Source organism: Notolepis coatsorum (assembly GCF_963971535.1).
Source record: "Notolepis coatsorum genome assembly, chromosome: 5".
NCBI classification, from domain to species: domain Eukaryota; kingdom Metazoa; phylum Chordata; class Actinopteri; order Aulopiformes; family Paralepididae; genus Notolepis; species Notolepis coatsorum.
Window position 1 is genome coordinate 55,519,422 of NC_140169.1, and position 12,833 is coordinate 55,532,254.

The window sequence follows — 12,833 nt, forward strand, 5'->3', positions numbered from 1 at the left end:
CAGAAACACTTCGTGTGAAGTGTCGTCGTAAACTCAAATCTAGGTTGAAGACGAGGTTCCAGTGTTTGTTTGAGGGAATCGCTAAAGAAGGAAACCCAACCCTTCTGAATCAGATGTACGCAGAGCTCGACATCTCAAGGGGAGGGAGTGGAGAGGTCAACACTGAACATGAGGTCACACAGATCCAAGCAGCATCCAGGAAACCAGTGAGCCCAGAAACGCTGATTACAAGGAAAGACATCTTTACAGCCTTATCTGGACAGGATAAAGCAAACCGAACAGTGATGACAAAGGGAGTGGCTGGCATTGGTAAAACAGTCTTAACACAGAAGGTCACTCTGGACTGGGCTGAAGGAAAAGCCCACCAGCATGTACACTTCATGTTTCCATTCACGTTCAGAGAGCTGAACCCACTGAAGGGGAAACAATACAGCTTGGTGGAACTTCTTCATCACTTCTCCTTGGAAACCAAACAAGCAGGAATCTGCAGCTACGATGAATTCACAGTTGCGTTCATCTTTGATGGTCTGGATGAGTGTCGACTTCCTCTAGACTTCCACCACAATGAGGTCTGGACTGATGTCACAGAGCCAACCTCAGTGGACGTCCTGCTGACAAACCTAATCAAGGGTCATCTGCTTCCCTCTGCTCTCATCTGGATAACTTCCCGACCTGCAGCAGCCAATCAGGTTCCTCCGGAGTGTGTTGACATGGTAACAGAGGTACGGGGGTTCACTGACCCACAGAAGGAGGAGTACTTCAGGAAGAGATTCAGAGATGATGAGAAGCTGGCCAGCAGAATCATCTCGCACATCAAGACATCAAGGAGCCTTCACATCATGTGCCACATCCCAGTCTTCTGTTGGATCACTGCTACAGTTCTGGAGAACATGCTGAGAACAGATGAGAGAAGAGAGCTGCCAAAGACCCTGACTGAGATGTACGAACACTTCGTGGTGTTTAAGTCCATACAGGGGAATAAGAAGTACCATGGGAGAGTTGAGACAGGTCCACACTGGAATGAAGAGAGCACTCCGACTCAGATCATTCTGTCTCTGGGAAAACTGGCTTTTGAACAGCTGGAGAAAGGCCACATGATCTTCTATGAAGCAGACCTGACAGAGTGTGGCATTGATGTCAGAGCAGCCTCGGTGTACTCAGGAGTGTTCACACACATCTTCAGAGAAGAGAGTGGGCTGCACCAGGAGAAGGTGTTCAGCTTTGTCCATCTGAGCATTCAGCAGTTTCTAGCTGCTCTTCATGTCTTTCTCTCATTCATGAACAGTGGTGTCAATCTACTGTCTGAACCAGAGTCAACCTCCTGGTGGTCGAAGCTGGTAAAACACACATCTGCTGTGGACAAGGCCTTACAGAGGGAGACTGGACACCTGGACCTGTTCCTCCGCTTCCTGCTGGGTCTCTCACTGGAGACCAATGAGCTGAATGACCACTCTCTGGTGAAAGAGATCCAACAGTACCTGAGCTCAGGAAGGCTCTCCACTGAAGAACTCTCCCCTGCTCAGTGGTCAGCTCTGGTCTTTGTGTTGCTGACATCAGAAGAGGAGCTGGACGTGTTTGAGCTGAAGAAATACTCTGCTTCAGAGGAGGCTCTTCTGAGGCTGCTGTCAGTGGTCAACGCCTCTAATATATCTCTGTGGGTACATTTATATGTTAATACATTGTATTCTCTTAATGCTTATTATTATTACTATTATTATTATTATTATTATTATTATTATTATTATTATTATTATTATTATTATTATTATTATTATTATTATTATTATTATTATTATTTATTAAGAAATAATACACCACTTTTCAACAATTAATTGTATCTATTGCATATCCAGACTTGGTGACTGTAACCTCTCAGAGAGATGCTGTGAAGCTCTGGCCTCAGTTCTCAGCTCCAAGTCCTCCAGCCTGAGAGAGCTGGACCTGAGTAACAACGACCTGCAGGATTCAGGAGTGAAGCTGCTCTCTGCTGGACTGGGGCGTCCACACTGTAGACTGCAGACTCTCAGGTCAGTGTTCCTGGACCAGTTCAACAGACAACCATTTAAAAACATATTTTAAAAACATCAGATTAAAAAGAAATATGTACATCTTTTAAAAACATCTTTTATTACAGTGCACAAACACGCACATCAAATCAAATCAAATTTATTTATAGGGCCCGACAACACACGTTAATGTCCCCATGGGCCGTACAGATCTTCTTTAAACAAGTCAAGAAGAAAACATAACAATAAGTCAAGAACAGAACAAGAACACCATAAGGTGCAAACATTTTTAGATGAATGCAAATAAATGAAAGAATGCAAGCACTCCCAGACATACCCCACGCGAAGGTAAGGAAAAACTCACTAAAACCTAACAATAGGGAAAAAAGCTCCACAGGCAGTGTGGAGGAGAGAAACCTTAGAAGGGCCATTCAAGGGGGGATCTCCCTTCTTAGATGTTGGTGATAGTAGTGTTGCAGACGGACAGTTGGTAAGCATGCACTCATGTGTGTAGTGGAACACCGATGAGTGCATGCAATAGCAACTGTACATTTTGAAAAATTAAAGATAGAGCTAATAGCAATAGCAACTGAACATTTTGAAAGATTAAAGATAGAGCTGATAGCGAATCTATTTGAGGCACAGGGGCGGCGCAAAGAGGGTCACGTCCAGGGGAGGAAATTAGGCCACTTTACTGGCCAAATGCTGGTATTTTTTACGTTTGGCTGGTAAAAAAAATCAGATACCCGCCAGTTGGCTGGTAAGCCAAAAAGTTAGTTTCCTCCCCTGCTGGCGAGTATACAAAAAAATAAAACATTCTGCAATCACTGCACTGGCAAACGGTGCGCGTCTTCTGAGTGTTCGCTTTAGTTGACAGTGCCACGAGAGCACTGCACAAGACCACCCGCGGACATATAATGTTTAATAAACGTTTGCGCAGTACTGGCCAACCCGCGGACATATAATAATAAAAGTCCCGCGGTACTAGGCTAGCAATCAGGAGCACTCGCAAACAGATAACGTTAAACACAGCAGAAGATGGAAAACAGACAGACTGACCAACGGGGAACTGCATCCAACCCTAGTACAACCCTCGAGTATAAGTTACTAAGGACACATTTAAATCACAGAGGTGTAATGTTAGTCTACTGGAACTGTATACAGTGGTTAGCTTCTATAGCGTTTTAGCTATAGCTGCTTGCTAGCTAACGTTAGCCCTGTGTGCTCAAAGCAGCCAGCTAGGTGTATCTGTTATGACTATAATGTTTCCAAAAAAGCACCGGACTACGACGTAAGGTTAGACATTTTATTTCATGCTCAAAAGCCCCTGGCTTGCACATCGCAGTCACGAAAGGGGCTAGCTCAACCAGTGCACTGTGCACAACAGCACACCAACCCAACTGACATTACCACAACACTTGACGGTACTTCAAGTTCACAGCACTGTCGTAAGACCACTGTGCTGTCTTAAAGGCACAGTGTGCCTACCCAGATGCATACACAACATTGACACGGCTTGACATACAAAGAAGTAATTATCACAATTAGCGATTTTTTTTGTCTGGTAAAAAATCTGTTTGGCTGGTAAAAAAAATCAGATACTCGCCAGTTGGCTGGTAAGCCAAAAAGTTAGTTTCCTCCCCTGGTCACGTCCTCCCCGTCTTAGTCAAGGGACATTTAACACTCCGGTCGTTGCTCAGGGACAGCCGGAGACAGGGAGATAGGGGGCGGCGCAGAGAGGGTCGCGAACTCCCCGACATCATCGCGGGACATCCGGCACTCCGGTCACCACTACGAGACCTCCGGAGACAGGGGGGCACGCAGAGGGGGTCGCAACCTCCCGGCCTTCGTCACGGGACGTCCAACACTCCGGTCAACACTCCAGGACAGCAAGTCATAGGGAGACAGGGAGACGGGACAGGCGTTAGACAGCTCATGAGATTGTAGTAGGCGGACATAGCAATAGATACAAGTGGTAGGCATATATGTGAATGGAGTAGATATATGAAGTAGGCGTATTATGTGAATAGAATAGAAGTACTTAACCCAGCAATGAAACCGCATTGACTGTTAATCTGTTAACAGTCTGTTAATACTGTTAATCAGTTGACAGGACCACGGACAGACGGCGGTGAATAACTGATCCAAGGCCTCGGAGGTGCATGTAGAGCAGTCACTACAATCTTGGCCAAGACCCCGAGGCATCCATCACCTTAGTCAGCGCCAGGAGACGGGCACTCAGAGAGAAGGGGGGGGGGGGGGGGGGGGGGGGGGAAGAGGGGGTGGGGGGGAAGAGTTAGAGAGTTCCCATGTTTGTGGTGCTGCAAAGGAGCAGACATGTAGTACCATGTAGTACCCCGTAGTGCCATGTAGTACCCTGTAGTGCCATGTAGTACCCTGTAGTACCCTGTAGTGTCATGTAGTACCCTGTAGTGCCCTGTGGTACCCTGTAGTGCCATGTAGTGCCACGTAGAGCCATGTAGAGCCATGTAGTGCCATGTAGTACCATGTAGTACCATGTAGTACCCTGTACCCTAACTAAACTACCCTGTAGTAAACTACCCAGTGGTACCATGTAGTACCTAACTAAACTACACAGATTAATCTAAAGGTCAGTCCCCGACCAGGTGAGATCAGGGTAGGTTGAAGGAGAGAGAGAAAAGATGAGTCTTAAGCAGGGATTTAAAAGCTCGACAGAGCAGGCGCCCCTGATGACGGCAGGTAATTTGTTCCACAGGTAGGGAGCGCGGTAGACAAAGGCTCTGTGGCCGGCGGATTTCTTTTTAACCCTAGGGGTCGATAGAAGCCCCGCATTTTGTGAGCGCAGAGCACGAGCGGGCGAGTATCGGGAGATGAGATCGGATAGATAGAGCGGTGCAAGCCCATTTAAAAACATCAGCTTTTCTGTAAGTGTTATTTAAGAATGTGTGAAGACTGTCTGTATTACACACAGAGGGAACTGTCTGACCACTTTCAAACTAAGTACAGAATAAAAAATACTTCCAAATAAACTTTCATGATCATGAATATGGAGGCTACATGTCAAAAGGGCAATACGTTTTGTTAATGTAATCTACTTGCACAGATGTGTGTTATATAGCCTAGTACTATTCTTACTGGATTAAACATACATTTAAACAATTCATCTTTTGTGGTGGCTCAACATAATTCACGTTTGTGCAATAATACAATAATAAGAATCCAATAGGATGAGAATGCGACATTTGTGCAATAATACAAGTAATAAGAATAAAGACATATCAGGTATATGTACATGAGTTTTACAAAAGCATGGTAAGACATGCTAGGTCCTGCAATACACTGTTAGCTATGGATGAGGCACTGGATCTTATGTACACTACTATACAATGCTATACTATACATCTACAGTTATACTATGTGTCCTTATGCTAGCTTGCAATCTGTTTACTATACAAGAACCACTCCCGTTCTTGTTTTTAAAGTGACCTTTCATTGTGTAAAGTGACCATGAGTGTGAGCGTGTGCAGCATGTGTGTGTGTGTGTGTTCATGTTAAAGTGACTGCTAGTGTGTGAGCGTATACAGTGTGTGTGTGCTCATGTGTGCTTGTGTGTGGAGAGTTCAGCGTTCAAGACTCTGATGGCCTGGGGGAAGAAGCTGAGCCGAAGTCTCTCTGTCCTAGTTGCTGGTGTTCGCAGGCGTTTGCCTGACCGCAGCAGCTTGAACAGGCTGCTGTTGGGGTGGTGAGGGTCTTTCATTATTCTGCAGGCTCTGGATTTGCACCTCTTGTTATATAAGACCTGCAGGGGTGGTAGTGCAATACCCGTAGTACGCTCAGCTGAGCGTACCACTCTCTGTAGGGCCTTCTTGTCCTGTGGTGTTTCCATACCAGGCAGTGATGTTTCCAGTCGAGATGCTCTCTACAGCTCCGGAGTAGAAGGACTGGAGTATCTTCCCTGATACTCTGAACTTCCTTAACTGTCTCAGGTGGTAGAGGCGCTGCTTCGCCTTCTTTACGACTGAGTCTATGTGTGTTGTCCATGTCAGATCCCCCAGGTACTTGAAGCTGCTCACCCTGTCCACGGTAGCCCCGTTTATCCTCAGTAGTGTGTGTGTACCCTGCTGTGTTCTCCTAAAATCCACGATCAGCTCCTTGGTTTCACCAATGTTCAGGAGCAGGCTGTTGTCCTGGGACCAGCGTTCCAGTACCTCAACCTCCTCCCGGTAGGCCTTCTCGTCGTTGTCAGAGATCAGCCCCACCACCACTGTGTCGTCCGCAAACTTCACTATGGAGTTGGAGCTGAACTTGGCCACACAATCATGTGTGTATAGTAGGGGTGTAACGGTACACAAAAACCACGGTACGGTACGTACCTGATCTTTTTCCCCCTCCTTTTTCCTCCGATTTTCTCCCATCCCAATGTTGGTCGTTATGCCAATTCCCAATCCCCTTCCTGGTCGCTGCGCACTTACCCCCCACAGTCGGTCTGGGAGAGTGGAGGCTATCACGTGCTTCCTCCGACACACGTCCAGCCAATCAACCGCTTCTTTTCACCTGGCAGCGCGGACTCTCACTGAGTGGGCGTAGCGTGTGGAAGGATCACACTATCCCACTTAGATCCTATCCGCGCTTAGCAGGCGCCCCGACCGAACTGTAGGAGTCGCTGTTTACAACGACCCGGACCCACCCCGCCAGCTTCTCCCACCCTCTAATACTGCCAATTGTATTAGTGTGAACGGCCAGCCAAGCTGGCGACAACCCCGGAGCTGTGAGCTGGATTCGAACAGGCGAATCCTAGCGTCTCCGGGGTTGGTGACAAACGCTATCTCCGCTACGCCACCTGACCGCCCGGTACGTACCTCGTTTTGAAGTCACTGTTCGGTACGCGTCTACCTTAATGATAAGCAAGCAGTGCAAAAATGCGGAAGCATTCGTCACCGCACGCCACTACGGTAAAGCGCCTTTCTTTTCAGGCCCGCTTTGGGAGCTGTCGCGCGGAAATAGGCTGTCTATTGCCATTCTCTTTGACAAACTCTAACCTTAACCAGCTCCTTAACAGCGCCTAAACTTAACCGTTCTAACCTTAACCAACTCCGAAACAATGCCTAACCTTAACCTTAACCTTAACCATGCCTAACCTTAACCATAGAAAGAATATTGCCATTCTCTTTGACAAACTCTAACCATAACCAGCTCCTTAACAGCGCCTAAACTTAACCGTTCTAACCTTAACCAACTCCGAAACAATGCCTAACCTTAACCTTAACCATGCCTAACCTTAACCGGCGAAAGAATACACGTTAAAAAAAAAATCACGTTAAAAAAAATATATTTTATGGGATTCGAACTCGCCAGCAAACGAGCTGTAGGATCCACAGCCATGCAGTGTTGCCAATTGAGCTATTTATCGATACTGAATAAGGGGCGGTGACTTATATATATTGAGCTCCGCTCGTGTCGAACCAAGGCGGGATCTCATGCGCATGCGCGGGCACCTCGCGCGAGCACGCCGGCGCACGCACGCACCTGAGCGAGCACGCCGCCGCCGGTGCACGCACCTGGGCGCTGGGCGGCGGAAAATGAAAGGCGCATTACCGCACGCCACTACGGTAGAATGCTTCCGCATTCTTGCACTGCTTGCTTATCATTAAGGAAAAGGGGTTCGGTACGGGTTTTCAGTACAGTGGGGGAAAGTTTGGCTTTCCATGTTCCACTCAGGGGTGATGTAGTGTGCAGTAACTAATTGTACTTGTAGGGCTGTCAATGAATATTCTATATTGAAATTAATAATAGACTTGTACATTTCTTTTTAAATAATAATAATTATATTAGATTGTGAAAAAAACAGGGGGGTCGTTAGTGGTTAACATACCGTTGTATTCGTTCGGTACACTACACAGCCGTTCGGTACGGTATGGTACACACTGAAACCAGGGACCGAAACTAGAGAGCGCCCCCCGCCATTTGCGGGCAGTTTTTACGTTTGGCGCCTCCCACTTAGAGGACTGACCGCCGTGTGGCGGCCAATCAAATGGTCATGTGAAAACCGAAAATCATGATCCAATTCTGAGCGGAGTTCTCACTCGCTGTCTGAGCGCATTGCTGCTCCTAAACCTCCCCTACCTGTTTCTGTATGCTGCATGTAAACACACAGTCACCGTGACTGATGTTAGTCTACTCTAGTCAGAGAGACCTCCGTGAGCTGATGTTAGCTACTGTTACAAAATGACCCAGTCAACTATTCACTTTTAGTTTAATACATGAGGCATTGTGTAACGTTATCCAGCTGGCTAGCTTCTGATAGCTCCTGACATAAACAACTGCAAGTGTCCAGTTACATCACATGAGGGCTGCAGCGCTGCTGACTAGGGTCCAGGTGCAGGGTAGGAGAATCCTTTCATGCTGAATGTAAGAGTTTAGGGTCCAGCTGTAGCGCCGGAGAATCCTTGCTGGAGCTGGAGGCCACTAGAGTATACACACACAGTGGAGCTGTTTGCAGACAGCGAGGTGGCGATGTCTCGCAGATAATACAACTACAAGTATGATTATATAATATATATATTTTATTAAAAAAAAAAATATATAAAAAAATAATTTTTTTTGTATCAAAAAAAAGTTGGCAGGTAAGAAATCTGCTTGGCGGGTAGATTCTTCCCATCTACCCGCCACTGGCCGGTGAGTCAAAAAGTTAATTTTGCTCCCTGACTGAAACGGTTCGGTTCGGTACGGATACGCGTACCTTTACACCCCTAGTGTATAGTGAATACAGCAGGGGGCTCAGGACACAGCCCTGGGGGAACCCGATACTCAGGGTGATTGTGTTGGAGGTCTGACCCCCCACCCTGACCGCCTGGGGCCTTTCATTCAGAAAGTCCAGTATCCAGGCGCTCAGAGCAGAGCTCAGACCCAGCTCGATCAGCTTGTCCACCAGTCTGGTGGGGACTATGGTGTTGAACGCTGAGCTATAGTCAATGAACAACAGTCTCACATAGCCCCCCTTCTGACAGTCTAGGTGAGAGAGGGTGCTGTGCAGTACTTGGGAGACCGCATCATCAGTGGACCTGTTTGGACTGTATGCAAATTGCATAGGGTCCATATCGCTGGGGAGGGAGGCACAAATGTAATCCTTGACCAGCCTCTCAAAACATTTCATGGCCACAGAGGTGAGTGCCACCGGTCTGTAGTCATTAAGACCTGTTGGGGAGGATTTCTTTGGTACCGGGATTATAGTAGACACCTTGAAACAGGCAGGGACCACAGATTCCGCCAGGGATAGATTAAATATGGTGGTGAACACTGGGGCTAGCTGGTTAGCACAGGACTTAAGTATACGTCCTGTTATCCCATCTGGGCCAGCTGCCTTTCTGGTATTCACCCGCATAAATGCTCTTCTCACACTGTGTTCCGTCAATGAGAGTGCCCCCGCCCCCCCGCGGATGCCCCCCCCTCCACGACGGCCCGCGCGTCAGTGGCGTTGTTAGCCGGTGAGCTAGCGTCGCTACTGTCTGCACCAAACCGAGCGTAAAAGGAGTTGAGCTGGTCCGCGAGAGAGGCGTCGGCACTCCCCCATTGAGGGGTCGCTGACTTTGTAGTCAGTTATCGTCGGTAGCCCTCGCCATAAGCCTCTTGTGTCATTCTGTGCCATTTGTGCCTCCATCTTGTCAGCGTATGACCTCTTAGCAAGCTTTACAACCTTGCGCAGAGTATAGACTGTAGCCTTATACTACTCCATGTTTCCTGACTCTCTGCCCAGGTTGTAAGCAGTGGTGCGAGTTTTCAGAGCCGCTCGGATAGTACTGTCAACCCACGGTTTCTGGTTTGGGAAAACCCGCACCTTCTTTGTGGGGACAATATTATCAGCTAGTGTTGCTATAAAGCTAACAACAGCATCCGCGAACTTGCTGACGCCGCTGGAGCTAGACTGAAACATACCCCAGTCGACGTCATCAAGTGCGTCCTGTAGCGCTGCCTCTGATTCGTCGGACCACATCTTTACCTCACGTGACACGACAGCGTCACGTGATCTCTGCCTGTAAGCAGGAATGAGCAAGATGGAGTCGTGATCCGATGTGCTTGTGGCTCCCGCTAATGGCGGAGCCGGTATTGCCTTGTACCCGGCTCTGAACGGGGTGTAGCGATGATCCAGCGTATTTCCTCCCCTGGTGGAGCAAGCGATGTGCTGAAAAAAGGTTGGCTTCACTTTCTTCGCCTGATTGAAATCGCCGGCTACTATCATGGCTGCGTCCGGATGTTTGATCTGGTGGATGTTGAGATGCCCCTGTAGCTCCGCCAGGGCCCTGGCGGTAGTCTCTTGTGGAGGGATGTACACCGGCGTCATGATAATGGCAGTGAATTCTCGGGGGAGATGAAACGGTCGACATTGAATGGACAGATGTTCCAGGTCCGGGGAGCATGAACTGGAGAGTATCTTAAACTCCTTTGGGCTTATCCAGCCGCTGTTTGTGAGGAGACAGACACCCCCTCCAGAGCTCTTACCGGAGGCTACTGTACGATCCGCTCGGAAGACGGAGAAGGAGTCCGAAGGAGACGCGGTGATCCGGAGTCGCTGGTTTCAGCCATGTCTCCGTGAAGCACATGATGTTACAGTCTCTCACCTCTCGCTGGAATCGAACCCTCGCCCGAAGATCGTCCATCTTATTTTCCAGTGAACGTACATTTGCCAGTAAAATGTATAGAATCGCCGGTCGGTAAGCAGAACTTTTTAGCCTAATTCTGATTCCGCTCCTCCTTCCCCTGTTTCTTCCTTGTCCCACCACCGCCTTTGGTCCCCTTCTTTGCCTTTGTCCCGCCTGATCTCCGATGGCCAATCTTGGCATAAAGTGTCGCTAAACTCCTCCTTCAGTCCGGAGTTCAGGTCCATAAGTGACTGGTATGATGTCCCCGCCAGTGTAGTTTTCATAAAAAAGGTATTAAAAATAAACATAACTAAAAGTATGCACTATGCACAATCTTCGCGGAGCAAAACCGACGGCGACTGACCTGGGTCGCACCATCTCAGTATTTGTAGCCATATTATATTCTCTACTGTTCTATTAATCTTCTTCAGGTTGAAACAAAACAGCCTCACAGTGAAATGCTGTAAGGAGTTATCATCAGTTCTCAGCTCCAAGTCCTCCAGCCTGAGAGAGCTGGACCTGAGTAACAACGACCTGCAGGATCCAGGAGTGAAGCTGCTCTCTGCTGGACTGGGGAGTCCACACTGTAGACTGCAGACTCTCAGGTTAGTGTTCCTGGACCAGTTCAACAGACAACCATTTAAAAACATATTTAAAAAAAACATCAGATGAATAAGAAATATGTACATTTGGTGTGTTGGTTAAATACAAGTACCTGTGTGTTTGTGTGGTTTTCACTGCGTGTGTGCTTGCGTGTGTGTATATATATATATATATGTGTGTGTGTGTAATATATATATGTATAAATGTGTGTGTTGCAATATATATATATATATATAATATATATAAATGTGTGTGTGTAATATATATATATATATAAATGTGTGTGTATATCTGTGTGTAGGCTGTCAGGCTGTCTGGTCACAGAGGAAGGCTGTATTTCTCTGGTCTCAGCTCTGAGCTCCAACCCCTCCCAACTGAGAGAGCTGGACCTGAGTAACAATCACCCAGGAGACTCAGGAGTGAAGCCGCTCTCTGCTGGTCTGGAGAATCTACACTGGAGACTGGAGACTCTCAGGTAGGATGTGGTACTTTAGGGGTTAATAAATATATATAATAAATATTTTTTTCATCCATACATTCCAGTTTTATACCGTGGTGAATATGAGTATAGTTTTAGAGTAATTCTGTGTAATCCCAGGAAACGCCGCTAAACAGCGTTTAGTGCATTTCACTAGAAACCGTGCCATTCCTCGCCTGGATCAACAATCAATCTGAAATCAACGCTCTATTATCTGTATTATGTTTCATCATGCATGCATGAAAGGGTGGGGGGGGTTCTATGCTTCGATCGTCACCAACGGCATACGTTGTGGAGTAACGTTACAGGACACACGGATCACAACGAAGACATGCTCGGATCAACGCAAGATTGATACCATATAGCACTTACCTTGACTAGGATGTACTGCAAAAATAATATTCCAATTATCTGATTGCCATTCCAAGTATTGATGTCGATCGTATTGCCAACATAATCCACCAAATAACATGAATCGGCGGTGCTTGATTCTCCCCAATCCATGTGTTATAAACGTTACTACTGCCCGACTAGGAAAACCCGGACCGGACTTTTTAGATCGCCGTACAGGCTGAGCCAGAGAGATTCCAAGGATGTGCAATACCGGCCGAAAGGCGTTAGGCGGCGGTATTGAACGCTTGCGATCTCAGACCCATTCCCAATGATAACATCAGGCTGGAGGGATGGATTATGAATGGAAATAGCGAATAAAAGAGATAACGACCAAAACCCGACTTTTCTCGGGTTTGGCGCTCAAGCGATGGCGAGTTAACCCGACTTATCTCGGGTCTGGTGTCCAATGTGTTAATACATTGTATTCTCTTAATGCTTTTTATTATATATTAATAAATATACCACTTTTCAATATAATCAATTGTATCTCTCTTGCATATCCAGACTTGGTGACTGTAACCTCTCAGAGAGATGCTGTGAAGCTCTGGCCTCAGTTCTCAGCTCCAAGTCCTCCAGCCTGAGAGAGCTGGACCTGAGTAACAATGACCTGCAGGATTCAGGAGTGAAGCTGCTCTCTGCTGGACTGGGGAGTCCACACTGTAGACTGCAGACTCTCAGGTTATTGTTCCTGGACCAGTTCAACAGACAACCATTTAAAATAGGGATGCCCCGATC

At 47.2% G+C, this 12,833-nt stretch overlaps 1 protein-coding gene across 1 annotated transcript in view; it reads left to right on the forward strand.

The window, feature by feature from the left end:
• The window catches only part of LOC311229088 (uncharacterized protein), a 68,088-nt gene that overhangs the window by 44,392 nt on the left and 10,863 nt on the right, over positions 1–12,833 (forward strand). Inside the window, exons 3-7 of the mRNA XM_084315097.1 lie at positions 4–1,654; positions 1,854–2,027; positions 11,056–11,229; positions 11,529–11,702; positions 12,603–12,776. Coding sequence (XP_084171223.1) covers positions 4–1,654; positions 1,854–2,027; positions 11,056–11,229; positions 11,529–11,702; positions 12,603–12,776 — 2,347 coding nt within the window. The remainder of the gene's footprint in view (positions 1–3; positions 1,655–1,853; positions 2,028–11,055; positions 11,230–11,528; positions 11,703–12,602; positions 12,777–12,833) is intronic.